Source organism: Gouania willdenowi, chromosome 16, assembly GCF_900634775.1.
Source record: "Gouania willdenowi chromosome 16, fGouWil2.1, whole genome shotgun sequence".
NCBI classification, from domain to species: domain Eukaryota; kingdom Metazoa; phylum Chordata; class Actinopteri; order Blenniiformes; family Gobiesocidae; genus Gouania; species Gouania willdenowi.
The window spans coordinates 35,248,039-35,274,217 of record NC_041059.1 but is presented as its reverse complement, the minus strand read 5'-3'; the positions used below and the strand labels follow the sequence as shown (position 1 = coordinate 35,274,217).

General features: G+C 37.6%; 1 protein-coding gene across 1 annotated transcript in view; it reads right to left on the bottom strand.

Moving 5' to 3' along the window:
- The window catches only part of taf2 (TAF2 RNA polymerase II, TATA box binding protein (TBP)-associated factor), a 58,985-nt gene extending 33,444 nt beyond the window's left edge, over positions 1–25,541 (bottom strand). Inside the window, exons 1-10 of the mRNA XM_028471040.1 lie at positions 25,232–25,541; positions 25,079–25,133; positions 23,684–23,844; positions 21,118–21,236; positions 20,008–20,149; positions 19,691–19,922; positions 15,288–15,472; positions 15,087–15,200; positions 4,018–4,117; positions 673–758 (exon numbers count right to left, since the gene is read on the bottom strand). Of these exons, the coding sequence (XP_028326841.1) occupies positions 673–758; positions 4,018–4,117; positions 15,087–15,200; positions 15,288–15,472; positions 19,691–19,922; positions 20,008–20,149; positions 21,118–21,236; positions 23,684–23,844; positions 25,079–25,133; positions 25,232–25,281 (1,244 nt within the window). The 5' untranslated portion in view covers positions 25,282–25,541. The remainder of the gene's footprint in view (positions 1–672; positions 759–4,017; positions 4,118–15,086; positions 15,201–15,287; positions 15,473–19,690; positions 19,923–20,007; positions 20,150–21,117; positions 21,237–23,683; positions 23,845–25,078; positions 25,134–25,231) is intronic.
- Between the last annotated feature and the right edge of the window lie 638 nt (positions 25,542–26,179).

Here is a 26,179-nt window from a genome sequence, read left to right as displayed (position 1 = left end):
GTTCTCACTCAGCCACTGCTTTACATGGGACAGGCTGTCCATTAAAGAGGTAAGTTTATGGATTTCTGAAATCTTAAACGAGCAGTACAGTTGTATGTCATCCGCGAACAGGTGATAAGACCCATCGCTGAAACTCTGAATTATCTGTCCATGAGGGAGAAAGTACAAAAAAGTGGCCCAAGGACTGAGCCAGGATAGTTCAGCTGACCTCAACATGATGTGATGACTGACACACCAAAGCTCCTACCCGTCAGATATGAGGCAATACACTCTAGTACAGGACCTGACATTCCCACCCCGCAGCTGATTTACCATGATGCAGTGGTCAACCATGTCAAAGGCCGAAGACAGGTCTAACAGAATCAGTACGGTACACCTTCCTGAGTCAGCGGACATCAAGTTGTCGCTGGATACTTTCAGCAGTGCTGTTTCAGTGGCGTGGTGCATCCGAAACCCTGACTGAAATCTGTCGTAGATGTTGTGATACTCAAGTAAGGATGTCAGTTGTTTTGCTACCACCTTTTCCATAGTTTTCACCAAGAAAAGGAGCTTCGATATTAGCCAAAAGTTCTTAAGTTCTGAGCTGTCCAGACTGGGCTTCTTGAGCCTTGGTTCTACCACTGCATGTTTAAAGGAGCTGGGAAACACCCCAGAAGAAAGAGACTGCATTACTTGTCCTTCTCTTTGCCTCCACCGAAGGTTGGGTGCAGCAGTACTCCTCCCATCTGGAGTTCATATTCCACGATCCTGTCAAGTTCCTGTGGAAAGACACAAAGTTTGAGCTTCCTGACATGGTCCTGCTGCTGTAGCTAATGTGCTTTAAAGGGTACCTGTAGTAGAAATGTAAAGAGCAAAAAACGTGTACTAATGTATTACCAATAAAAAAACATGTACACCTTTTTATATTAAAAAAACACATTAAAAGGACTTTTTAGACCGATTTTATACCTTGGGGCATAAACTATGGAGAGCCGCCATTTTGGTCAGAATATGACAGACGTTCGTTGATCGACACGGCCTGTCGCTTTAAATAATAGGTCTGTTTACATTGTGGGAAGTGTAGTTTTTCTGTTTGCACTCGGCGTGAAGCAGCCGTGTGTAACCTCTCCTTCAGTGATAAATTGCAGCATCCATGTTGTATGTTACAAGAGGATTAAATATCACCTTTCTCAGCAACAAACTGCCAGCAGAGCTGAAGTCAGCATCCAATGTGAACATTTTTAAATCAAAGTTAAAGGCACTTTTTTTCTCTACTGCATATGAATGAGAGCGAGATTTTTGGTCATGTTGTTGATGTAATGTGTTTGTTGATGATTTGAATTGATTTTACTGATGATGATTTTAAATGTTCTTATTGATTTTAAACAATTGAATGTTTTATCATGTGAAGCACATTGAGTTGCCTTGTGTATGAAATGCACTATACAAATAAATTTGCCTTGCCTTGCCTTCTTCTGCACCTCCTTGCACCCACTCAGCATTAGAATTAGCCTAATGGACAGGGCTGTTGTTACCAGCAGAAATGAGCCATGGCTGAGTTGATAGGTGCTGGAAGTGCAAAAATATGGCTAGCAATTGAGACAATGTGTTCATTAACAGGATGATGCTCCACTACCTCCGAGGATCAGCACCTGACGGCGCCCTAATGAACAGGTAAGTTCTCCTGACAGAGTTCATCATTTAGTTAGGAAAATAAGAGGGAATAATCTGTTGGGGATGTAGTTAGTGACATGACAGCCGCCCATTATATGCCCTGTAAGCAGAAACGTAGTAGTGCTCTGAACAAGTACATTTACAAGCTGCATTGAGACTTTCTGTGAAGAAATTCTGTCAGGATCACTTTTGATTTCAGAAGCAACTTTGGCTTCGTGCCTAATAGCTTAACCAATTTGCTTAGCCCAAAGATACCTCTCATAGCAGCTCAGCTTGAATATCATATCAATGAATATCATAAAATGTGGCCCGACCCGCACACCAACTGAAAGACATCATGCCTTCACGGAACCAAACAGTAGTTTGGTCCACCACTTTCAGTCTCCAAGCCATCTTCTTCTTATTTATTTCTGTCAAAGTGGACGCCTCTCCAAGCCGTCAAGAATGCGCCTCAGCTGTTGAACATAAGGGCCCCAGACGTTGTAATTTTGCTCCCCTACAGAGTAATGTCACCCCCTACGTTCAGTTTTCAGCAACATAGGTGGGACTTTCTGTTTTTTTTTCCTTTTTTTTTTACCTGAGGACCCCTGCCGCCACATAGATGCCCCCCAATGCTGCCTGTGTGATCCTCCAATTGGTAACCATAATTACCGTCCAATATAAACAGTGCTTCAACCAGGTCATAGTGTATAGCGTTACATGAAGCTGCTTGTCATGTTTATAACTCAACAGATCATTTTACATGCACGCGCACAGATGTGAATACGGTCGGGTTGAAACGTGTTCAGGCTTAAAGAGACATCGGCTTCATTCGGGTCGGACGGGTTCGGGCCGTGTTCTCTCGGGTCAGGTTTTCTTTTTTCGGCACGGTTAAAGCTCTACGCGAGTGTGTGCATCCTCAGCTGTGTGTGTTTGTGTTTGTTCCAATATTACTGCAGGTCCCACAAAATACATCATTTAAATTTGAAAAGCACATCTCGGAATCAGTCTTTTGAATGAAATTTCTGGTCTCTACAGTGTCTGAGTATTTATTAGTAGTTTTATTTTTTTCCAAGTTCCATGTTTTCCACTTCAATTTTGTAAAATTGCATTTTTTTTTTTAGAAATATTAATAATTTATTTTAAGAAAAATATATACAATACAAAATAAATACTAATAAATAAAAATCATAATTAAACAAAAATGTATGTAAAAAATAAAGTTAAATTAAATTAAAAGGTTGATTTTAGTTGCAGTTACTGCTCCTAATTATGTCATATAAAAATGTATGAGAACAGCATTAATGTCACTGTCACCCAGTTTCCCCTCAGGGATCAATGATTTACTGAATCTGAGCAGGTTTATTGTTTAGGTTAATTTAAATTAAATTTATCAAAACTTAACTCAAATGATCCTGATGACATCATTCCAGACCATAATGATTACACAAAAACAAATGGACGCAAGGATGCATCAGTTGTTTCACCACTAGGGAATATTTTATATGTATGAGAAGTTATCATTAACCTACAATGTTTCAGACTCTACAATTCTTGGTATCGATGGTCTCGTCCTCAACAACAGAACAACTTTATCCACAGATGTTCTGTAGCTTTGATGAGATGTTGTTTAAATGCTCTGAGCAGGTGAAGCTGATAAAAGCTGACTCATGTTTTCACGGAGCGCAGCTGTGCTTGACGAAGAACGGACGGAGTTTCACAGACACAGCAAAGTTAAACGGGCATTGATGGCTCTGTGTTTAAGAGTCAGTGATGATTTCTGCAGGTTTTTTTTTGTGGCAATTTTAGACAGTGTTTGATGTGTTTTAGGTAGTGTTTAATGTAGCCAGGGCAGAAGAGGGGAGGGCGGTGCCCCTTATCAGTGGTGCCCAGAACATTTCCCCATAAAAAACGGTTCCTTAACTCACGATGACGGCGTTTCATGTTGATTCTGTCCATTTCCACGTTTAACCGTTTTTATTGGTTGATTCCGTGATTTATAGGGCCCTATAGTATTCAGCTGCAGGTGAGGGGAGGGGCTGCACGTGTGTCTGTCTGTGTCTGCAGCAGCGAAAAGTGTCAATTGAAACAGGCGAGGGAACAAAACTGGGGATATATAAGATATATATAGATATATTAACAGATGAACACGACACTGTTAGTATCGATACTTTTGCAGGTGAGTGTCGTATCACTTTTTGGTATCGATGCTTTATTAGGTATCAAGTTTGTTGACAACACTAATCTTGTACCGATATCATGGAGCCAACGTCTGGCGAACTCTGACTTAGTGTTGTTATTTGGCTTAGAGATGCAAAAGAAATGTTTCTGCATTGTTTTACTCTTGTTGTTATAGCAACCACTGACCAAAAGGGAAGTAGATACCTCTTTGATCCAGTGCCGGTACTCATTGACTCCAAAGGTTTTCTTTAGGTAGAGGCCATAGATGTAACCTGAGATTCCTTTTAGCACCCATTCATCAGCCCTGCAAAAGAATAAAGACATGCGATATAAAGTTGCTGCAGTCACAGTGTATTAAATACAATTCAAACAAACAAACAAGCTATCAACATCCTTGTGAAGGCGCACAGAAAACAAGGTAAACAAAAGATGTAACAAACAGGATGATAAACAATATATTTTTTGTATATTTTACAGATTGTAAGACATCATAAGAAAGCTAACACAAGAAAAAAGTTAAGTTTTATGGGCTTATGTATAAGGGTATCCCGATCTGATAATGATATCGGATATCGGTCTGATATCAGCCAGACAACAAATATCGGATTTTATCGGACTGCATCTAAAATCTCCGATATATACTATATTATATTTATTCAATTGTAGAATACTGTAGATATTATGTTGAAAGTTAAAATGTATGTAACCAATTGGTTAATAATAAATGGGTCAGTTTTTCTCATACCATCTGTTGCTGACTATTGTTCTCTGTTTGAGTAACATCTTGATCAAGCCTTTTCTAACATTCCACACTACAAAATAAGTAATAAAAGTATGTATGAGTCGTGCTGATATCGGATCGTATCAATATTGACCAATACTCAAGGCTGTAATGTCGGTATCGTATGGAAAGTGAAAAAGTTGTATCGTTACATCCCTATTTATTTAGTAAAGGCTCAGTACTTGAGAACGTAATTGTAATTGATTTCAGGGGAAAAATAATAAATGTAATTGAAAAGACCACTGGTAGACGTAATTGTAATTGAGTTGTAAATGAACATGGATAATTGAAGATGAAAATGTAATTGACCACAACCCTGTCCTGTAGTGTGAAGGGTTACCAGTTAGAAAAGCAATTCTTAAATACTACATTTTCACAGTTTTACTTTTATTAGAGGGTGAAATAGTAAGGAAGGCTAGCAGGAACTTAAAAAGGTAACCTTTTTTGGTGTTCTTTTTTTAATAATATGTTATGGTTTCATTTAATCAGACTATTTTTCACATCAAAGCGATCAGTAGATGACTCTGAGGAAGACTGGGAGATGACAGTCAAAACATGTTAGGAGATCAAAGTAAATTTCCTGAAAAACAGTTAAATGAAACCATAACAAATTAAAAATGGGAAATGTTTCAACATAAAATGCTTTATTTTTCCTAATTTATGCAATTGTTTAATTTTCATTAAATTTGATATATCCACCCTGCTTTAAAAAAAAGCATATATATATATATATAGAATTTTTCTTTTTTTTTTTCATACCACTGACCATACAACAGATCTGCAACATTTAAAAATATTTTTCACAATGTTTCACTGGAAATTAACATTTAAAGATGGCTAATTTGATAAAACTTAATCAGCAGTATTTAACTTTACTAAGTACGAAATACGTCTCTCATATGTATTTATCTTTGTGAGTTTCAATCCTGGAAAGTAAATCAGATTATAGATGGAGATCATTGGTAACTAAAGCACCTGAGGGCCCCTCACATGGTTCACGTGGGATACCTGGTGCCCGCGGGCACCGTGTTGGTGACCCCTGCCTTAGTCAGATCTTGTCACACAAAGAGCTTTCTAAATGTGGCCAAACATCTGCAGCCACACTGGTGTCCATTCATGTGCCCGCAGGGGATTCTGGGATACATCCTGGCATTGCATTCGCTGCTCATAGAAATGTATGATGTTGGATTTATTACATTACCTCAGCTCAACTTTGGTGGTTTCACCACTTGACGCTGACGTGAATTTGTACTGGCAGATAAGTCACAAATGATTTCATTATGTGTTTCTGCTGCAGTGAATGTCACGGAAAAAGTGCCTTTAAAATCAAAATGTGATCCTCTTTGGTCCAAGACTAAAACTTGGACCACAGCTTTAGGGTATCACTTTCCTTTCTGTTGTGATGTCAGTGCTGCATTTGCAGCTTTTCTTTAGCCTCAGAGCAATATACCAGGGGATGGATCATGGATGCAGAGCAGTGATTATGTGACCATGGGACAGATATACAAATGATCTGCACATGTAATAACACACACACATACGTCACTAGGCTGCATCCTCTAACCCAATCCCAACAAATTTCAGGCGACACGCAAAAACACTTCTCTTTCTAGAACAAAGTAGCTCAGATATTTTTATACTGTATTTTATTTGAACTAGTTTTATAATGAAGGAATTAAGGGGCGGATTGACTAAGATCTGAAATAAAGGGTGGTAATCCTTTGGTGGCGCCGTTACCTCACCTGCTGTGGGGAAATTCACTAACATTGCGGCACTAAAAGGTGCACATATAGACGTGGTTGATAGTTGAGAGCACAGAAGCACAAAATGACGTTTGAAGAAGTTAATTTGGAGGCTGGTGGACTTCTCTGTCTGCTGCACAAACATTTAATAATGTAGAAAACAAAATAATTAAATAAAAATGTTTTTTCTTTTTTAAACAACTTTAAAACCTAACGATATTTGTTCCTCCTAATTTAATGTGGCTGTTTCATCAGGTCCTGTGACTTTGCTCTGATCAGTCAATGAAAAACAGGCAGATTTGAAAGACAGAAACTGTACTATTGATCTGTTGATGCCATTGATCTGAGTTAATGCAGCTGATCAGTTGATTCTGGCCTGACGCTCCTGCCATCAACGCAACACCAGAGTTTGAGTCAAAACATGGAGATGAAGACACAGGAGCTCACTGGAGTTTCTGGAGCGACATCCATGGAGCGCCGTGCACAGCATCCTCTGCACGTATGTATGTATGAGAACAGCATTAATGTCACCTGATTTCCTCTCAGGGATCAATGGTTTACTGAATCTGATCAGGTTCATTAATTAAGTTCTGATCAACTTAGTTTAAATTAACCAAATTTAAATTATCCTGTCTTCTGTGCAATGTGGAATTTGACGTTGACTAGATGTTGCACTTTGTTACTTTTGTCCCCCATAGTCAGGACAAAAGTAACACCATGCAATACACTGAAGTTAAAACAACAAAAGAAAACAATGTTCTGAATAATAAGCCATGCACTCATTTTTCATTGCTTAATTAAAAAAATTAAAAATCAATTAAGTATAAACTTTGATTGTTTTCATTATTGTGTTAATTTTTTTTATTAATTAATTATTTCAACATGCATTTTACTGTAGCTCTGATGAGATGTTAGAATGTAATAACGTTGCTCCAACAGACTATTATTTTGTAAACCGGAAGTTCCCACTGAAACGGTTGTACTTGAGGTAGCTTGCTGACTGTGAATGTGTAACTATGAGGCACGGACAAAAAACTGGAATAAAAAGACCTAAAAGACAACACAAACTGAGTTATTCTTAGTTAACCAGACATAACAGATCAAACACTGAGCAGGTTTTCACGGAGCACCGTTGCACTACACGAAGCACGGACGGAGCTTTGCAAGCACAGCAAAGTTAACGGACATTAGAGGTTCTGTCGTTAGGAGTCTGTGATGATTTGCGTTGTTTTAGTGGGTGTTTGTGGTGGTTTAAGATGAGTTTAATGCAGCCAGGACAAGAGGAGAGAGGGCGTTGCACCTAATAAGCAGTCCCCGGAAACATTTCCCCAAAAAAAACTTTCTTTGCCCCACGGTGACGGCGTTTCATGCCGATTTTGTCCATTTCCGTGTTTAAACGTTTTTATTGGTCATTCCGTGATTCCGTCCACGATTTCGTTAATGCAGATTTTATAGGGCCCAAGATTTCTCTCCCTCACCCAAACTTATCTGCATTTTCTTATTCAGTGGCTGTTAATATTGACTATTGTTTTATTTAAATTATTTTCTTATACTAGACTTTTTTCCATCTCCGTTGTGTTTTATATCAATATTCAGTGCAGCCATGATCTGTGTGAGTTTGCACCTGAATGTGGGTCGTACTATTTTCGGCACATAAAACAATCACCGCAAAGGTTTGATTAATCGCATTGCTTCCACTGCATTAATTTATTTGCATTTCCTCCTCCCATTTTTTTGCGCCCCTTATGAGATCTGCCTACTTTACATATTCATCAGAGGGAAACTCGCTAAATGGATTGTGGGCACATTGTGACAGGCAGAACACACACAGTCCTGGAATTTTGTTTGCACATGTTTTAACACCCATAAACCTTTAGTAAATCCTCCGCTGAAAGTATAGAAGACAGTTGTTTAAGATTGAGTGTCGTCTTTTAACTGGAGAAATAATTTAATGATAATAAAAATTTAAGAATTACAAAACATTTAAATATATATAATTTTAATCAGTAATTAATTTTGTATGTTTGTTGAAGTCATTTTGTGTATTTTTCTTGTAATTTCGTAAATTTCCCTGTTATTTTTGTATTTTATATTTTTACGTGCATTTCTTTTAATCATTTTGTTCATTTACATTGGGGTCCACACAAAATTAGACCGTGGGCCACATGTGCCTCTTGTTGGCCATTTCTGCGATAGAGGTGATACAAATAGCAATATACATAATTTTATAATTTTACTGATTTCAAGAAACATACAAAATTATTCATTTTGTGTATTTTTGTTATCAATTCATACATTTATTATTTTTGTGTAGTTATAGAATCCGGAAGTGAAGCGTTACACATTCCGTGATGTATTTAGCTCTGTAACACCGAGGAGTCTCTAAATCCTCCGAAATGTCCGTGAGGAGGTTCTGTGCCCAACACCAGCTAAAGCGAAAAGGACACGTTTCGGATGCACAGTTGGAAGCAACGATCTTGTCATGCCAAACTGCCGTTAGCATAGCCGTTAGTGTCGGATGAGAGTACACTTCCGGGTCGGTATTCGGTAATGGAGAAAACAAATAAAGGTGTTCGTTTTCCAATTTGAAAAACAAGGCTTTTTTTTCCTGTTTTTTCATTTTGGTTTTTGAAACAAATATCAAATAATGAGAGTTTTTTTTCATTTGTCATGTTTTTGTTACATTATAAAATCCGTACATCATTCATTCATTCGTTTTTCATTGTCATCTTGTGCAACTTTCGGTTAAGTTTTCGGGGCTAAATAAGGGGAGGAGAGTTTGGCCTGTTTTCAATTACAGGTGGTAGTTATTAACCAACATGCTGATTAATTGTTCACAGGCAGCTCCAAGCTCCGCTGACATCAAAGAGATGTGATGTTTCCTGAGGTTTTCTTTACAACCGTAACACAGCAACACGACACCTCCCAGGGCCACATCTGAAGTGTATTAGGAGCTCAGAGACAGAGAGAAGAACAAGGTTCTGCATGAGCTCAAGTGAACTTGGATCGAAACACAAACTGAATTCATTTCCATAGTAAAGGAGAACTAAAAATTGATCAAAGTGGTTCAGATGGTTAGTTTAAACAGTGATATATTTAAAACACATCCATGTCCAGTTCTTTTGCTGTTGACTAAAGAGCATCCATCTGTTGCCACACACTGACACAATGCAAAGGTTTTGGTGGAAATGCAAAGAACGAAAAGCAAAAGTGGTGACTCATCATATCTGAACTGAGCTTTTCAAACTTCCATTAAAAGGATCTTCCGCTGTTTTTACAAGTTTGGCCTAAAATCTTAAAAATGTATTTATTGGAAGATCTATGTGTAATAAAATGCTTTATTATGCACAATATTAATTTAATTGCCTTTTAACCCTTGTGCCCTCCTTTAAATTTACAAACACGTGTACACCTTGTGTACACAAATGTTCCGTCTCATAAAAGTGCAATAAAAATGTACCGCATCAGGCCTTTTCAACGACAGTACTTCAATACAGAATTTATTATATTTTTATGCATTATATGTTTGTTTGGACTTTTTTTAATGAGAGCATCTATTTTTTGAAATTGTGAAAAATGTTGCAGATCTGTTGTATGGTCACTGGTATGTTACATATAATATTATATATATATATTTATTTTTTTTAAAGAGTCTGATACAGGTCACACTTTAAATAGTAATGTGAACGGGCAAACAAAAAAATCGGATCTGTGTTTGGTATTCAGAACGGTGACGGCACAAGTCAAAAGTTTGGTGGCGCTGTCTGAACCTTACGTTATACATTTTAATTAGTCACGGTAATGCTGTATACCACGGTAAAATAGGGAAGAGTTTTGACGGTATCAAAATTACTCTTGATAAGAATAATACACTCAACTTCTAACTTTTTGAAAAGCAAGAACAAAAAACAACAAAGCCGGACGCGTTTCTTTCTGCTCCCTCCCTCCTCATCTGTCCTTGCTTGTTTTTGTGCTGTCTTTGTCAGAATCTAATAGGAGCCTCTCTCTACATCTCTATCCAAAAACCGATATTATGGAATTGATCAGCTGGTCTCTCAATGCAATGGACCAAATCTTTTCAACAAAAGAATGGGCAGAGGTGAGCCCGCCTGTCCGGACGGAACGTGCATGAGTGTGTGCGAGAGATTGAGCCGTGGAGGAGAGATAGGCAACCGGGACAGGTAGCGAGCTTATGTTTATAGTGCAGCCAGATAATAAAATGCAGGTCTACAACAACAAAACAGCCATTCTTCCTACGCGGTACCATCTTTAACAAGCGTACAGGACTGATCCCCGAAGGAGAAGCAGCCTCCGGCCATGGAGAGTGTGTATCTCCACTGTGTCCCCCCCAGCCACGGTGGGGAGACGAAACATTTGAACACGTACCTAAAATTGTGAATTAATTCATCCCAAATAGATTAACTCAAGATCTGAAAATGCCATCTCTCGGTCGTCTTTCCTCTCCCCGCCCCGTCTCCTCACAAAGATCACTGCTGCCATCACTGCGCAAAAAGCTTTGACAGTTACCACCTGGTTGTGAGCCGTGCTAAATTCAGAGGCAGCAATGAAGTCCAGCTTTGATGAAATGCATTGCGTCCCCTGCATCTACCTATAAAAGCAAGGGACGTCTGGATGTGTGTGTGTGTGTGTGTGTGTGTGTGTGTAGCAAATATCTCCCCGACGCGGTGCGAGTTGGAAACTGAAACTCGGTCAACGGGTTCCAAATACCCAGAGTATGTGTATCTGTTATTTTGGAGTAATTTGGTCATTTCAAAATGTTTATTTTAATTTTATTTCACTTCGGATTCTCTGTGGTGCCGTGCATGGAAGCTAAGCTCTGACCACTCGGTTCAAAGGTAAAAAATGATTTTTGTTTTTTAAAAAAAGATAGCCGAATTGTAGATAATACTTTAATTTACCTACTCACTCGTGTAGTTTGGAGCTTTACGTTTTGTTTTGCGCAGTTTTGTTACTTTTCTGATTGGCGCTACAATGGCACACAAGGTATTTATTTATTTGATGCGCATTCACGGAGTCGGATGTAGACACACACACACACAGCTGATGCGCGTGCACTGAGTAGATGGATGTAGACACAAACACAAACACACACACACACACACACACACACACACACACACACTTTATAATCAAAATATACTGAATGAGTAAAATAAAACAAAAACTAAACAATATTCATTCAAAAATACACAAAATGATTCCAGAATCACTACAATGGCAACAAAAACAATAATTATACAAATAATGCACAAAAACACAACAGAAAGATACAAAAATACACACGATGACTCCAAAAAACATACAATACAGAAAAATACACCAAACAAAAAAATTTAAAAGTGATGATGAAGTCATGCACATGTCCCATAGAATTAAACCAATTAAACCCACATTTCGCACCCGCAAATATACCCCTCATGCTCCCACATGAATACATACTTCCGACGGGCACTGTACTACTTAATTTAATTTGCATGTCCTCCTCCCTTTTTTTTTGCTCGCCGAGTGAGCTCCGCCTACTACACACGCAAAATGGATTGAGGGTGCATTGCGATGTGCAGCAGCAGCACACTCCTGATTCCCTAGGGTTTCTACAGCCTAACCGATAGTCATACGCGGCAGCCACGCTTCTGTCATCTGTCACGCCTCCTACTTGGCGTAGCAGTCCTAGGCTGCGAAGGTTTCCCCGCACTCGGCCGCTACCGTGCTTCGGCTGCCGGCAACGTTTAGTTCAAGTAGTGACTTGAGATCATATATTATCTTATCTAAAACGTTGTGAGTTAAATTGGCAAAACAGGGATAAATCAACATAGTTCGCCTTGTTGTCACGAGCCAGTGCAGCAGCAGCCATCAGCACAATAATTATTATTTTGCACAATTTTTCATTGCTTAGTTGTGTGATATGCTTGATTTGAGTATTTGTATTGTTTAGATAGTTGGTTTAGTGTTTTGTTAATATAAAAAAGTTATTTATACGGTATTTTTTTACTGTTTTATTTATACACTAGTACAGTGCCCGTCGGAAGTATGTATTCATGTGGGAGCACAAGGGGTATATTTGCGGGTGCAAAATGTGGGTGCAACTTTCCTGGTTTAATTCTATGGGACATGTGCATGACTTCATCATCACTTTTATATTTTTTTGTTTGGTGTATTTTCCTATAACGTATGTTTTTTGGAGTCATGTGTATTTGTGTATCTTTCTGTTGTCTTTTTTGTGCATAAATGTTTGCTGTTTTTTATTTTTATTTTTTTGTAATGTTTTTTTGGAGTCATGTGTATTTTTGTATGATTATTGTTTTTGTTGCTATTGTAGTGTGATTCAGGAGTAATTTTGTGTATTTTTCGTATAAATATTTAGTTTTGTATATTTTGAGCCATTTTCATATTTTTGTTGTATTTTTCTGTAAATGTGCGTTTTTTTTTGAAGTCGAGTACAGTGCCCATCGGAAGTATGTATTCATATAGTGGGAGCTTAAGAAGAGTTGTCAATTATGGACATAATAACAACATACTCTGTAGCATTATAAAGAGGTATATTTGCAGGTGCAAAGTAAAATAGCATGTGTAATTTCCCTGGTTTAATTCTATGAGACATGCGCATGATAAATGTGTTTTTTTTTTTTTTAACTCATTTTTATTCGTTTGGTGTTTTTTTCTGTAATGTACAGTGCCCGTCAGAAGTATGCATTCATGTGGGATTATAAGTATTTAGTTTAGTGTATTTTGAGTCATTTTCATGTTTTTGTTGTTTAGTGTGTGTGTGCCTGCCTAACTTTCACTAAACTTATCTATTTTCAGTAGTTAGGTGTAGTGGCAGGTGTGTCGTGAGTGAAGCTGCAGTAATCATCAGGCGGGCTTCACTATGTAGCACCGTTTACTGATCTGACTCAACACTACAGTCACTACCACCCAATGGACGGGTGTCGTGACACAGACTGTAACCGGACTAAAATGGTGGTCCATTACACACACGTAGACGGTGATCGATAGTGACGCGCACCTGATCGGTGTGTGCGTGACTCTCTACCTTGGACACAAATCTCCTCCGTTGGTTCTCTCTCACACGTGCGCTGCTGAGAAATGTGCAGCTTTCAACACAGCAGCCATTGCCATCAATAACTTCCGGGTGAGGTCTGTCCGGTCTAAATAGCGAACGGTCAAACTAACATGAAAATAAACGTTTTGAAATGTCATCACCAAATAAGGGACAGTAAAAAGTATGTTTCCTCAAAAGAGAAAAGAGAAGTCCACAGGAGCTCATGCACCCACCAGAAGTGAGCTGTGCAGTGAAATAGCTATAGATGGTGCGCTAGCGCCCCCTCACACCCTGAGGTCAAAAGTTGAATAGGTTTCACTTTGGGGCCATCCAGAACTGAAATAAAATTAAAATAAACATTTTGAAATGACCAAATTACTCCAAAATAACAGATACACACACTTTACCAAGTTTCAGGTCGAACTCGCACCGTGTCGGGGAGATATTTGCTCGCACACGCACGCACGCACACAGACCTCCCTTGCTTTTAGAGGTAGATTTATAGTGTTTTATTTAGAACTATTTGTTTTGTATTATTCATTTATTTTGTGTGCCATATTGTTAAAAATGTTCAAAAATAAACAGATTGATGTCCATTATTTGTTTTTTGTTTTTTTTTGTTATTTTGTGTTTTTCCATTGATTTAGAAAAAGTAAGGTATCGATAAAGTACCTGATCAATAAGAGTAGTAGTATCGTAGTATACCCATCCCTAATGTTAAAGAGGTAAAGCCACAGATTTATTTGCTTTATTGTTGTAATATGTGCTTTAAAATTCAAATTGAATATTTATTTAAAGTTTAAATGAATCTGAAATTGTTTAATATGAAACAGATTGATTTATTGCATGTGTTTATTGAAAAATACATGTTAAGAGGCCCTTGAAAAAAGTATCGCATTTTAAATCGCAATCGCAATAGTGAGGAAAAAAAATTGCAATTACATTATTTTCCAAAATCGTTCAGCCCTAGAACTGCCCAAGGTTGTTTCACGTCATCTGCGACTGGCTGAACTGTACAGAATGAAGCAAACGGATCACGTTTCAACGCCTTTGCTATGTTTTCAAATTTTGTTGTGTGAGGGTTTTTTTTAATCCCAGACTGTACTTCTTGCCTTTCTCCCTCTCCTTACATCATGTTTTTCCATTTCTTATCTAAGATACAAATATAGCAACAGATGGTCATTCTGTAAACCAAACTAATAAATCTGGGGCAAGGGGACATTACAGTTACAGTTAGTGTCTTTGTGAGTTTTGCAAATTTACTCGTCTGAAGTTTTTTCAGGGTGATTTAGATAAATATAATTAATAATAATAATTGTGTGCAGTGAATCTGTTTGAGAAACAGAAATATATTGAATTTTTTTAATGTACTAGAAAACATTCAAGTTTCATTTCAAGTTACAAATTCAGTTTCAAAACAGTAAACTCAATTTCAAGTTGTTACTTTCAAATTCAACACCAACTATTCAAATTCAGTTTCTAATGGCACAAACCCCATAACGAGCACAATAATGTTTTTTCACCTAAAATCTGCGGCCCACATCAGAAAAAAACTGCTCCATATTTGGGCAATGAGTGCTGCACTGATTACACATAGTGATGAGCACTAGTTTCCAATTCCACGATCCAGACTTACTTTACTCTCACCATCCTCAAAGCACTAACCAGCTGAGTTTGATCTGAGACTCACCATGACATTCTGGAGATAAAACAACCAAAGAACTGCTGAGCCAGCGCCTGAGCCAGGCAGCGGCGGGTCTGGGGGGTCTGATCTATGATCATAGCGCTGTGGAGCAGGTTGGTGCTAAAAGACACACAAACACGTTGCGAATCAGAACTATGAATGGTTGCACTTTGCCTGCAGTAACAAACACACAACACACGCACACACCTGAAGATGCTCATGGAAGCACAAGAAGACACTTGAACGTAAGCCTCGTCCACAAACACAGTCTTGAAACAGGAGTAGGGGTACCGGCAGGTCAGGATCTCCTCGTAGAACTCAAAAATCTCATGAAGGTAAGACATGGAGTGTTTGAGCAGAGGAAGGAGCTGAGGTAAGCAGAAATGGGTCACCTACGAGACAGGAAAAACAGAAACAAAGCAGAAATATTTGAACATAGCCAAGCTCCAAATCTAACAACAGCTGGTTAACGCCATCTAGTGGCCAGATGTTGAAAATACAAAAAGTAATAATAATACAGCAGTAACATTTCTCTGTTATCACTGATCATTACATTTCTTTCTTAGATCAAATACAGTCAACTATTGGCGTTAAATATCCACCAATAGAATCATTCCATGTTATTTCAACACTTTTTCAGGACACAGTCAAAGAAAGAGAAAACATAGAACATGAGAAATTTGTTCATAATTAATATTACATTTTCAAAAATAAATGTTTTCTGATGCAATGCTTTTCATATTTTTTTATATAACTAGTAAAAAACTAATAAAGAATAAATGATTATAAGACACAGAGACAAGATACAATGGCCTCATGTGAAGGATTTTTAATAACTGCGAGTGGTGAAATAGCCACAAAGATGGGGTCAAAAATAAAAATGAAATGAAATGAAAAATGCCAATGAAAAGTATTTTTCTGATTTCAAGAGACTGTCACCCAAGAACCAATGCATTAATGTGACTAATCATCAGTGATGTGAACAGTCTATGTACATAGCTCAAAGCTGATTAAATTACAGCGAGCTGAGGCATATGCTAAGTTGTTTACTGAAGGCTCAAACATGTTCCAGCCCCAAACCCAGACAAACTTTTTCCCAATTTTGAGAGGCTGGCATGTCCACCAGATGATGTACAGCAGATCGTTTTGTACATTCTGAGAGAGTAGGTGGAGCTGTATTACTATACCATATTTCAGTTTCCTATGTAATGTAGTTCCTGAGATACTGGAAGCTGAAAGTGGAAGAAAAATAAAAAAGCACAAAGATCAACACATACCCCCCCTCACTAAAATGGCCATATCTCAAAAAGTATTCATCTGATCAAACTAAACGTTTACAGTGTGCCTATTTAATAATCACGAAACAATTGATAAAAATTGCAGATTTGTTTTAGATCGAAGTGCGTGGGCCAATTGTGAAATTACATATTGACCCAATACTAAAGATTACCAGACTCACAACATGGAGAAAAAAGGTGGCAAGATGCTGCCAGGGAGTTTTTTTTATTTTCTATTTATTTGTAATTTCCACAGAAAATCTGATCAAGCATTTTCACAAGTGCATCATTTTTTGTATTTGTCTTAAGTGTGATATAAGGAGGTGTTGGTGGGTGCAGCATCCTTGTTTTACTGCCACCTTTTGGCCCAAGCAGTGTATCACTTACCATGAGGCTTGAGCTAAAAATAATCATGGAAAAGTATTGATTCTATGGAGAAGCTCGACAGCTGAATGAAACAATGACAAGGACCAAATCTTACAGCGTTATGTAATCTGGATACAATTTCTTTTTGCTGTAATCCATTACAGTATATTAAAAAACATGTAATCAGATTACAGGTATATCTTAGAAAAACAGGGAGATTACATTTTAAAAGCAAGCGGACTATACATCTGTGCAGCAGGTACACACACTGAGCACACATTAGGCCCGTCAGGGTTGGAGTCAATGACATTTTTCAGTTACAATTATGTTTTCAATTACAATTCAATTACAATTACAGTGACCAGCATTTTTTCCAATTACAAATTAATTACACATGTTTTGTATCCTCAGAAAGTCAATTTCTCAATTACGAAAGTTCAATTACAATTAATCACAATTAATGAGCCTGAAATAAATAACCTAATAAAAGTTAACCATCCTCTTGTGTTAGCATCTCTTATGATAACTAGTCCCTCAGCTGAAAAATACACTCAAAACAAATATCTATCTTCTAATTTATTTCCTATCTATTGATTACCTTGTTAGGTTTCCTAACCAATGAAAATATAGGTTTGAATATTTTGTCTGAGCATTTTTAGTGTCAGTATACCCATAGATTAATATATTTTTTTAAATGTGGGAAAGCTTGATATGAAACATTTTGATAATTGTGAACTACATATGTGTAGAACTGTACATAGAACTGTAACATGTTTAGCGCTAAATTATAATTGATACATTTTCACGGCAATTACAAATACAAAGTCAATTATTTGAACTCAATTTTTATTTAATTACAATTACAACAGCTTTTTTTAATTACAATTGTAATTACATTTACACCATAATTGTAATTATAATTGATCCCAACCCTAATGGCAGTTCTTCACAACTAAACAACAAGTGAAATGAGTCCCAGCGCTGCGTGCCTGCCTGCCTGCGTGCGTGCGTATCAGCGTGAACACAGAGCTTTCACTGCATAAAAACTCCAGCATCATTTTTCATTTAGATCCAAAAAAGGAAACTATATCACAGTAGAATGTGAATGATGACTGCCTGCTGTTAAAATGTTATCAATCGTCCAGGGATTTGACATCTAATCTGAAGAAACCTCTACAGGTAAAATCTGCCAAAACACACAGAAATACAGTAAGATGAAGTGAAGCTGTGTTAGTACGTCTGTACGTCTACTTACTACTAAAACAGTACGACGGAACTAGTGGCAGGAAAAACTGGACTGTCAGTGACAGTGACTTGTGTCGTTTCAAATTCTGAGCTCCGACAAACTCTCAAGGCAGTGGCTATCTGTACGGTTGCTGTATCAATATACCGACATTCTATCCGTACGCAACGCCCCTCATTGGCCCGTTTAGGTCACGTGACTAAGACTAAACCTAACCGCTGTGTACGTGTACTTCGGTAAACGTGCCAATAGCACCGGGGGTTGTCCGTACGGCAACCATACAAATAGACACTTTCGACTCTCAACGCTCACTCACCCACCTCCCCCCTCCCCCTGCATCCTCCTGTTGCCTTCACTGACTACAAAACTCTAGGAAATAGAAAGATCTACAACAAACACATCCAACAAATAGCAGAGCTGATACATCATGCAACTATTATCGAACAGCTCATTTGGATCATAGTGTGCAATAACATAACGGCTGTATATGTGTTTGCTGTCTTTTATATTTTTACTTATTATTTTATCCGCAATGTGTTACAGTTATATCTATCCAGTCTTTTAAAAGCTCTTCTTAGGTAGGTTTAACGAAACAAAACTGTAACAATAACAGTTGAAAAGTAATTACAAAAATGTTACGAAATTTGAGGTTTGGGTACCCGTAACATACATGACAGGTTTTGTCACTTGCAAAAATTTCTAACTACTCCAATTGAGACATTTCGTTTTTTAGCGAATGGTGCTCTGCCACAGGAAGTGCGTTCCATATAAACTCATCATCTTCCTGACAAATGATCATCCACTTGTCCAAAGCATTCCTGAGCACATTTAGGAAGTATGTGTTGAAAAATCTCAACACAAAAAATAGTAGAATGAAAAAAAGTTATTTTCTATCACCACCAGGGGGCAGTATGACTTGTGTGAAATGTCATGTCATTAGAATGACTTTGGGTTTTGATTGAATGAGTTTTGACTGAGTTTTTCGAAAATTTCCAGTTTTAAAATTGATGAAAATTTTGCACCCCGGCAATGTAGAAAAAACTCATCATTTTTAGGAACAACGGGTTTCCAACTTGTCAAAAACATAAATCCTAAATTTCATTTGGAAATGATGAACGCTTTAGGAGAAGTTTGCTTTTAAAATCAGTGTAGTTTGGCCCAAAATTAAGAAAAAGTACTAAATTTGGCCCACTAAATTCATAATTGCAGACTTCCTGTTGAATTTAGGATATAGGTTCAAATTTGAGTTACCATGACTACCTGTCAAAATTTATATATTTTGCAAAGCTGCATTTAAGACAATTTTATGAAATAATTCATTAACTGTATCATTGCAGTCCAAACAAATCTGATGTTTCACACCCGTGAACCAAGCAGCAGCCATGTTGAAACTCTCAGTTCAGTCTGAGCCTAATGCGCTGAGATATTTGAGAAACACACACAGACAGACACACGGACAGACAGACACACGGACAGACAGACACACGGACAGAGGTGCCTTGCTTTATAGATAGATAAATAGATTAGTTTAATAAATGAGTGATACTCAGAGTAAGTTACTAATTCCATTTTTAACAGGTAAATTGTAATTGTACTAGATAACTTTTTTAAAGTAACCCTCTCAACCATGCATGTTGGCGTACACATTGCAGAGCAATCATGTTTGATTGCTGACTATTCATGTCAAAAAGTTTTAAGTGGAAAAAGTGCTGAGTCATACTGACCTCATGCATGTAGGGGTCCACAAGGATTTCAAAGGGTCCCACAGCCAGGGAGATGTTGGGGGCCGCAGTGGGAATGGGAAGGACATAGTGGAAGGTCTTCTTCCTCATGTCGTGGGTGTAGATGGTTTCCACCAGATCTCCACATGACACTGCCACCATGGCCGCGTCCACCGTGAATTCCAGCTTCCAGGTACACAGCTCTGAGTAGGAGTCCACGCAGGGGAACCAGAATCTGAGGACGGACCACCAGGGACACGCAAAGACATTTAAAAACAAGGAACTATTATTAAGCTAGCTAAAGATGATTAGCTGTGGACCTTGTGGAGTTCTGGTATCCAAAGGAGAAGACGTGGGCTCCTCTCTCAGCCATGGTGCCTTCCACATCAGGGACCACAAAGTGCAGCCCCCCTTTAGGCTGGTCCAGGGAAAACTCAATGTACACCTTCAACGCTTTCAGATCTAAGGACAGGAAACACACACAACTGATGTAAGGATGAACCCATGTCAACTTCCCGTCTTTATCAGATGTATTGCTCGCTTTTAGAACAAAGGCAATAACATCGGCTCATCAGTAACAACGATTATTGAAGGAATGAACAAACATCTGCTGTAAACGTTTAATATTAATGCAAAAACATATGTTTTTAATAAAATGTTGAGACAACAAACACAATGTATGTATATGTATGGTAGTTGGAGCCATGGCTCACAAACACTGGTCTAGTGCATGTCTACTTAAAAACATGTACAGGTCATTCTATGTTATTCCAACAAATTTTCAGGACATCCCACGCATTACGGTATAAAAAAAATTATATTTTTACCAAATGTTCTGTGATTATTCAATAGGCATAGTCCTTTTTTCATTTGATTGGGTGAATATTTTTTGAGTTATGATCAATTCAGTGAGTAAGTAAGTCTTTCGTTTGTCCTTATTTTTCTTCCATATTCAACTTCCAATATCTACATCACATAGGAAACTGAAATGTGGTATAGTAATACAGCTTCACCTACTCTCTCAGAATATACTGCTATACAATATACATCTTAAAATGGGAAAAATTTGTTGGGGTTCAGAATTGTTTTCAATGACATGGAATGACTTCACTATGGGTGATTATTTAGTTTTTCTAAAGAAAAAATTTGACAAAGTTTTTTTTTTTTACAACAATGGCAAATTCACGTTTGGAACATAAGAATCAATGTATTCAAATGACTGCGACATTTACAAATGGTCAAAAGAAATTTACAAATATGGAAACACTTTCACACTTACAATGCGCCATTGTAAATCTGTTTCAATATTTGTAAAAGTATTTGTAATTTTTTTTTAGATAATGATGTAAATTTGTTTTCAAAAATGTAAATGTGTTTTGCACTTCTCAGCCACTGTAAATCATGGCGATGTGAAGTGTTCCCTGCCATACCATCTCCTTGTTTCCAGAGTTCAGACGGAACTTTGATGACCAGCTCCCCATGTCCTGCGTCAGGGTCCACAGCGCTCACTGCTGCTGTGTAAGCACTGGAGAAATAGTTCAGGTTCCTCCTGCACAAAGAACAAGAGCCGAATCTAGAACTGCACAATTTATCACATTTTAATCGTGATCAGGAATTTGTTCCCACATTTAAATTAATTGTGATCGTGTGCAATATTTACGTTTAAAATGTGGGCTCTGCTGCGTATCTAATGAGGCACTTTCTCAACCATTAGTCAGCCAACCACCAGGGGGCGAAAGCATGCTTAAGGCTTCATTAAGCTGCCTCAATAACAATTGTTTTGTTTTGTTTTTTTTCTTTAGTGACAACATATATACATAAAAGTACAGAAATTTTCAGGACAAAAGACAGTTACATATCTTATAGCAAAAAACAGAAATACAACAAATTAAAAAAGGCTCGAGGACGAATAAAGCTTAGATAATATATTTTTCACACAGAGTTTTTGTTTTGGTCGCTTTGGAGCTTAAGCTTTGTTAATACCTTTTAAATAAGATAGTAATACGGCTTTCAAAACTATAGTATTTGGTTGTGGTTAGCAAATTTGGCCCAGTGAATATGATGAATCAACTTTGGAATTAAAAGAATTATTAAGGTCAATCAAAAAAGTGTGTGTAAGTACATTCCTAAAATAAGTGAGATAATGTTTCATCTAATACCACAAAAAGAGCAAAGTGTGTCAATATTTATATTATATTTGAAAAGATTGGTCTTGACTGGATAGCATCTATGAAGTATTTTAAAACTAACTTAACTTCATGTTCTACACCTCCATCATTCAGTCTGTTCTGTGCACCTCCATCACTGTCTGGTTTGGATCTACAACCAAACTAGACAGACAAAGACTACAAAGGATAATCAGGACTGCAGAAAAGATCATTGGTGTTGATCTGCCCTCCATCCATGACTTATACCTGTCCAGGGTCAGGAAACGGGCAGGTAGCATCACTGCAGATCCCTCACACCCTGCACACAACCTGTTTAAACTCCTCCCCTCAGGCAGACGCTACAGATCACTGTACGCAAAAACAACCCACCATAAAAACAGTTTCTTCCCCCAGGCTGTCACTCTGATCAACTCTAAACAGTCATAGAGTGTCAGACCTGTTTCTGTTACTGTGAAATAACCATGGAACTAAACATAACAACCCTGGATCAACCTGTCACTGTGAATGTTCATGGACATAATATTTTCATTTAAATGTTCACCTGCACTACTCATCATTGCACTACTGCACAATTATCTTATTATTATTATTGTATTTTTATTTTATTTCGTTGTTATTATTATTATTATTATTATAATTACTATTATTATTATCTTGTTATTTTATTTAGTTTGCACATATTAGTCTAACTACTCTTATATTTATGTTTATACTTCTTTTTTTTATTTATTTTTCTTTATTCTAGTTGATTGTTATTATTTAATGTTACACTATCTGAGAGAGCACAGTTCACCAAGACAAATTCCTCGTGTGTATTCATACACTCTTGGTCAATAAAGTTGATTCTGATTTTGATCTTACTTCATTTATAAAAAAACATTTTCTTGGCCAAACCCATGTGTTTTTCAATCCTCAATACCAAGTGAGTGACGCTTTAGCACCAGCTTTGGGTCTGTAAGCTGTAATTAATTCCAATGAGTTGCATTAGGTGATAACTCTGTAATTATTATTCAGTTAGTCCTTGGTACATTTTAAATCCTTGGGTTATTTTTTTTTAGTATAGTTCTTATTTAAAGCTTCATTTTGCACTGTAAACTGTTCACATATTGTTTTTTTCAAAGTAGTGCAATATAAATACAGATCGTTTTCCCTGACATGATAATCAAAATCATCGTGATTATGACTTTGGCCATAATCGTGGAGCCTGAGCTGAATCCCATGCTTTGTAGGGAGGACAGAGAGTTTGTTTCATAGCTTTGACCTGATGACATTCACCTTTAAAAAAAAAAAGGCTCTACATTTAAATTAGGTTTATATGCTTGAGTTGAATGCTGACTCAATCGACACGCGAATGAAACACTTCTGCTTTCATATAAAAACAACACTAAGTCATCGTGTTACAAAGCTACTTCTTTTCTTATCTTCATAGCTGTAAATATATTCTTCATGGAAGAACTTTTACCCCTTATCAAGTTTATTTGTTTGGGTATTCGCCCCTGCGATTGCCTCCGCATCAGCGAATGAAAAAGCTGGCAAGTTGAGCAACACCGTTGAAAAAACAAGAGCCATTTTCCCTTAGACCCTTAATAACAGGAAGTTACTCAGCACCAGGAGGCACTACTTCTGGTTGAATGAAAAAGGTCTATAAGGAATTAAAAAACATCATGTAACCGTGGCCAATATAGGTAAAGTGCCTTGCCCAAGGACACAACGACAATGACTTGGATAGAGCAGGATTCAAACCCCCAACCGTTACTGGATAACCCACTCCACTGCTGATCCACAGTCGCCCACTGACCTATGGTTATATGGCGAGAGAAACACTCACTGCTTGGACTCATGGTGGCACACCTCCAGCGTGGGGTCGTTATAAATGAACGGAGCTTCCAGGTCATTGACACGGACTCTGTAGATGCGACACTGTTTGCTGTTGAGCTTGATCCGGTTCAGGTTCACCACGGTGGGGAAAATAGTCAGCTCCACGTAGCCCTGAGGAGAAAAAAGCAATATACAAATTCAGAATAAAAGCTCAACATGTACATGAAAATTATCCACATGAAGGAGATCACACAACATGCACACACACAAACACACACACTGAATGTTTTATTGATTATTATTTGGTTAATTTCATGGTCTATTATTTTACAACAAAATAGGTCAAATTCAGAGACAAATGTGACTGTAGGGCTACACTGTATATGACATTAGATTATTGTGTTTTTAAATGTGCAGGAGTAGGGGGTACATGGCTTCAGGTTAAATGTCTGAAGGGGTACGGGACTGGGAAAAGATTGAGAACCACTGAAATAGACCATAACTGACAAAAAAAAAATATGTGAAGGAAAACTAAAATATTACGACATTTTCTTCGACAAATAAAAACTAAACTATAATTTCATCACGTGAGACGAAATCCAATCACAACTGTTGTGACCACGTGGTCAAACTCATTGATCACATCAACTCTATCTGTTTACAAACATTAATAACATCCAATATCAGGTTGATCAATGGGAATTGAGTCTTTAAAAAATAAAATAAAATGCATTCACTCTTATGCACCCTATTTCAGTCGACTATAACTGTAATAGATCTAGTTGACTAAAACAAAATTATAACTGTGACCCTCCTGATGACTACATTTTGTCTAAAAGTAAGTTCCATTTTAGTCAAAACACAATGACAAAAATGAGCACCAGTGTTATTATTATCTACTGTTTAGTGCAGACATACTGTAGGCAACTGGCAGCCCTCGGTCTAATTTTGTGCTACCCCCAAAAATTGTATTTCAAGAAGTCGAAAAGAATATAAAGCCCAACATAATACACAAAATAACTCCCAAAACTCACAAATTACAGCAAATTGCACTAAGCACACAAAAAATCCTAAAATATACAAAATGACTCAAAACAGAACACATTACAGAATAAAGACACAAACTGTCTACAAAATTACACAAAATGACAGGAAAATACAGAAACAACTAAAATACAGAGAGCGACCCCAAACACGCACAAATCAACAACATAAATGCAGAAAATGACAACAAAAACCCCACAAAATTACAACAAGAACCCAGAAAATAACAAAAACACACATAATGACTAAAAACTGACAAAACAACAAAGACAAAGAAAAACCCTTTTCCCCAGTAATAATGCTCAGATCAATCATGATTCTAATGCTGACATCAATGCTTCAGTGTGACTGCTGAACTCACAATGACGGACTTTCTCTGGAAGTTGATGTTGTTGATGCAAACCACCTGATGGGTCGTAAACGCACACACACACACAACAAGCTGTTACTTTGTGTTAGTCAGCAGAAATAAGCATGTAGTTACAGCTAACTAAAGAACAACAAAGATACTTATAGTTTAAAGGGCCGTGGACTCTCGAAGCCTTTATCCTTCTTTCGGTTCATTTTCAGAGCGTGTTGCTGTGTCTTCTTCTGCCAGTCTAACGAGTCTCAGCCGATGGAGAACAGGAGCACAAGCCGCCGAAGGTTGTTGATGCTCGGTGTGTGTCCCGTAGGAAAGTCCATTTAATTGAAGAATGTTCTTTGAATAGGACTTCCACTGCTGGAGCATTAAAACATGCAGATGGAACCTCGACAAAGCTTTACTAATAACATTTAAACGGAGGCTGCAGCGATGGCAGCCAGATCCGCCATTTTGTTTCTTCTTCTATGTGTTTTTTTTTTTTTTTTTTTTTTTTTTTTGGCGGTTGGCAAACGACGACACGGTGCATTACCGCCACCAACTGATGTGGAGTGTGGATCTCAATGCCTGACTTCCTCTCTGAAAATAAAAAAAATAAATGAATGACTGAATAAATAAATAAATTAAAACAAAAAGGAAGCATCCCATATTGTATCCCGCATACCTATTTCCCTCAAATATTGAAATAACAAATCATATTATTTACCTGAAGACCTATGCCTCAATATATCAAAATCAAACCGTGGCTCAGGTGGTAGAGGGTTGTCTACTGATCGAGAGGTTGGGGTTTCGATCCCACTACCTGACTATGTGTCGAAGTGTCCTTGGGCAAGACACTGAACCCTAAGTTGCTCCCAGTGGTTGACTAAGTGCCTTGCATGGCAGTCCTGTCCCACTGGTGTGTGAATGTGAGAGTGATTGGGTGAATGAGCTGATATGTAAAGCACTTTGAGACTGCTTCAGTGTGGTGACAAAGTGCTATATAAAATCAAGTCCAAACTAAATTTTAATTCGCTCTAGATTTCTAACCAAACTACCTCTTTCTATTACGTATTTCCCACATTCAAAAATAACATGCTCCACTGTCTCAGTCTTTCCACA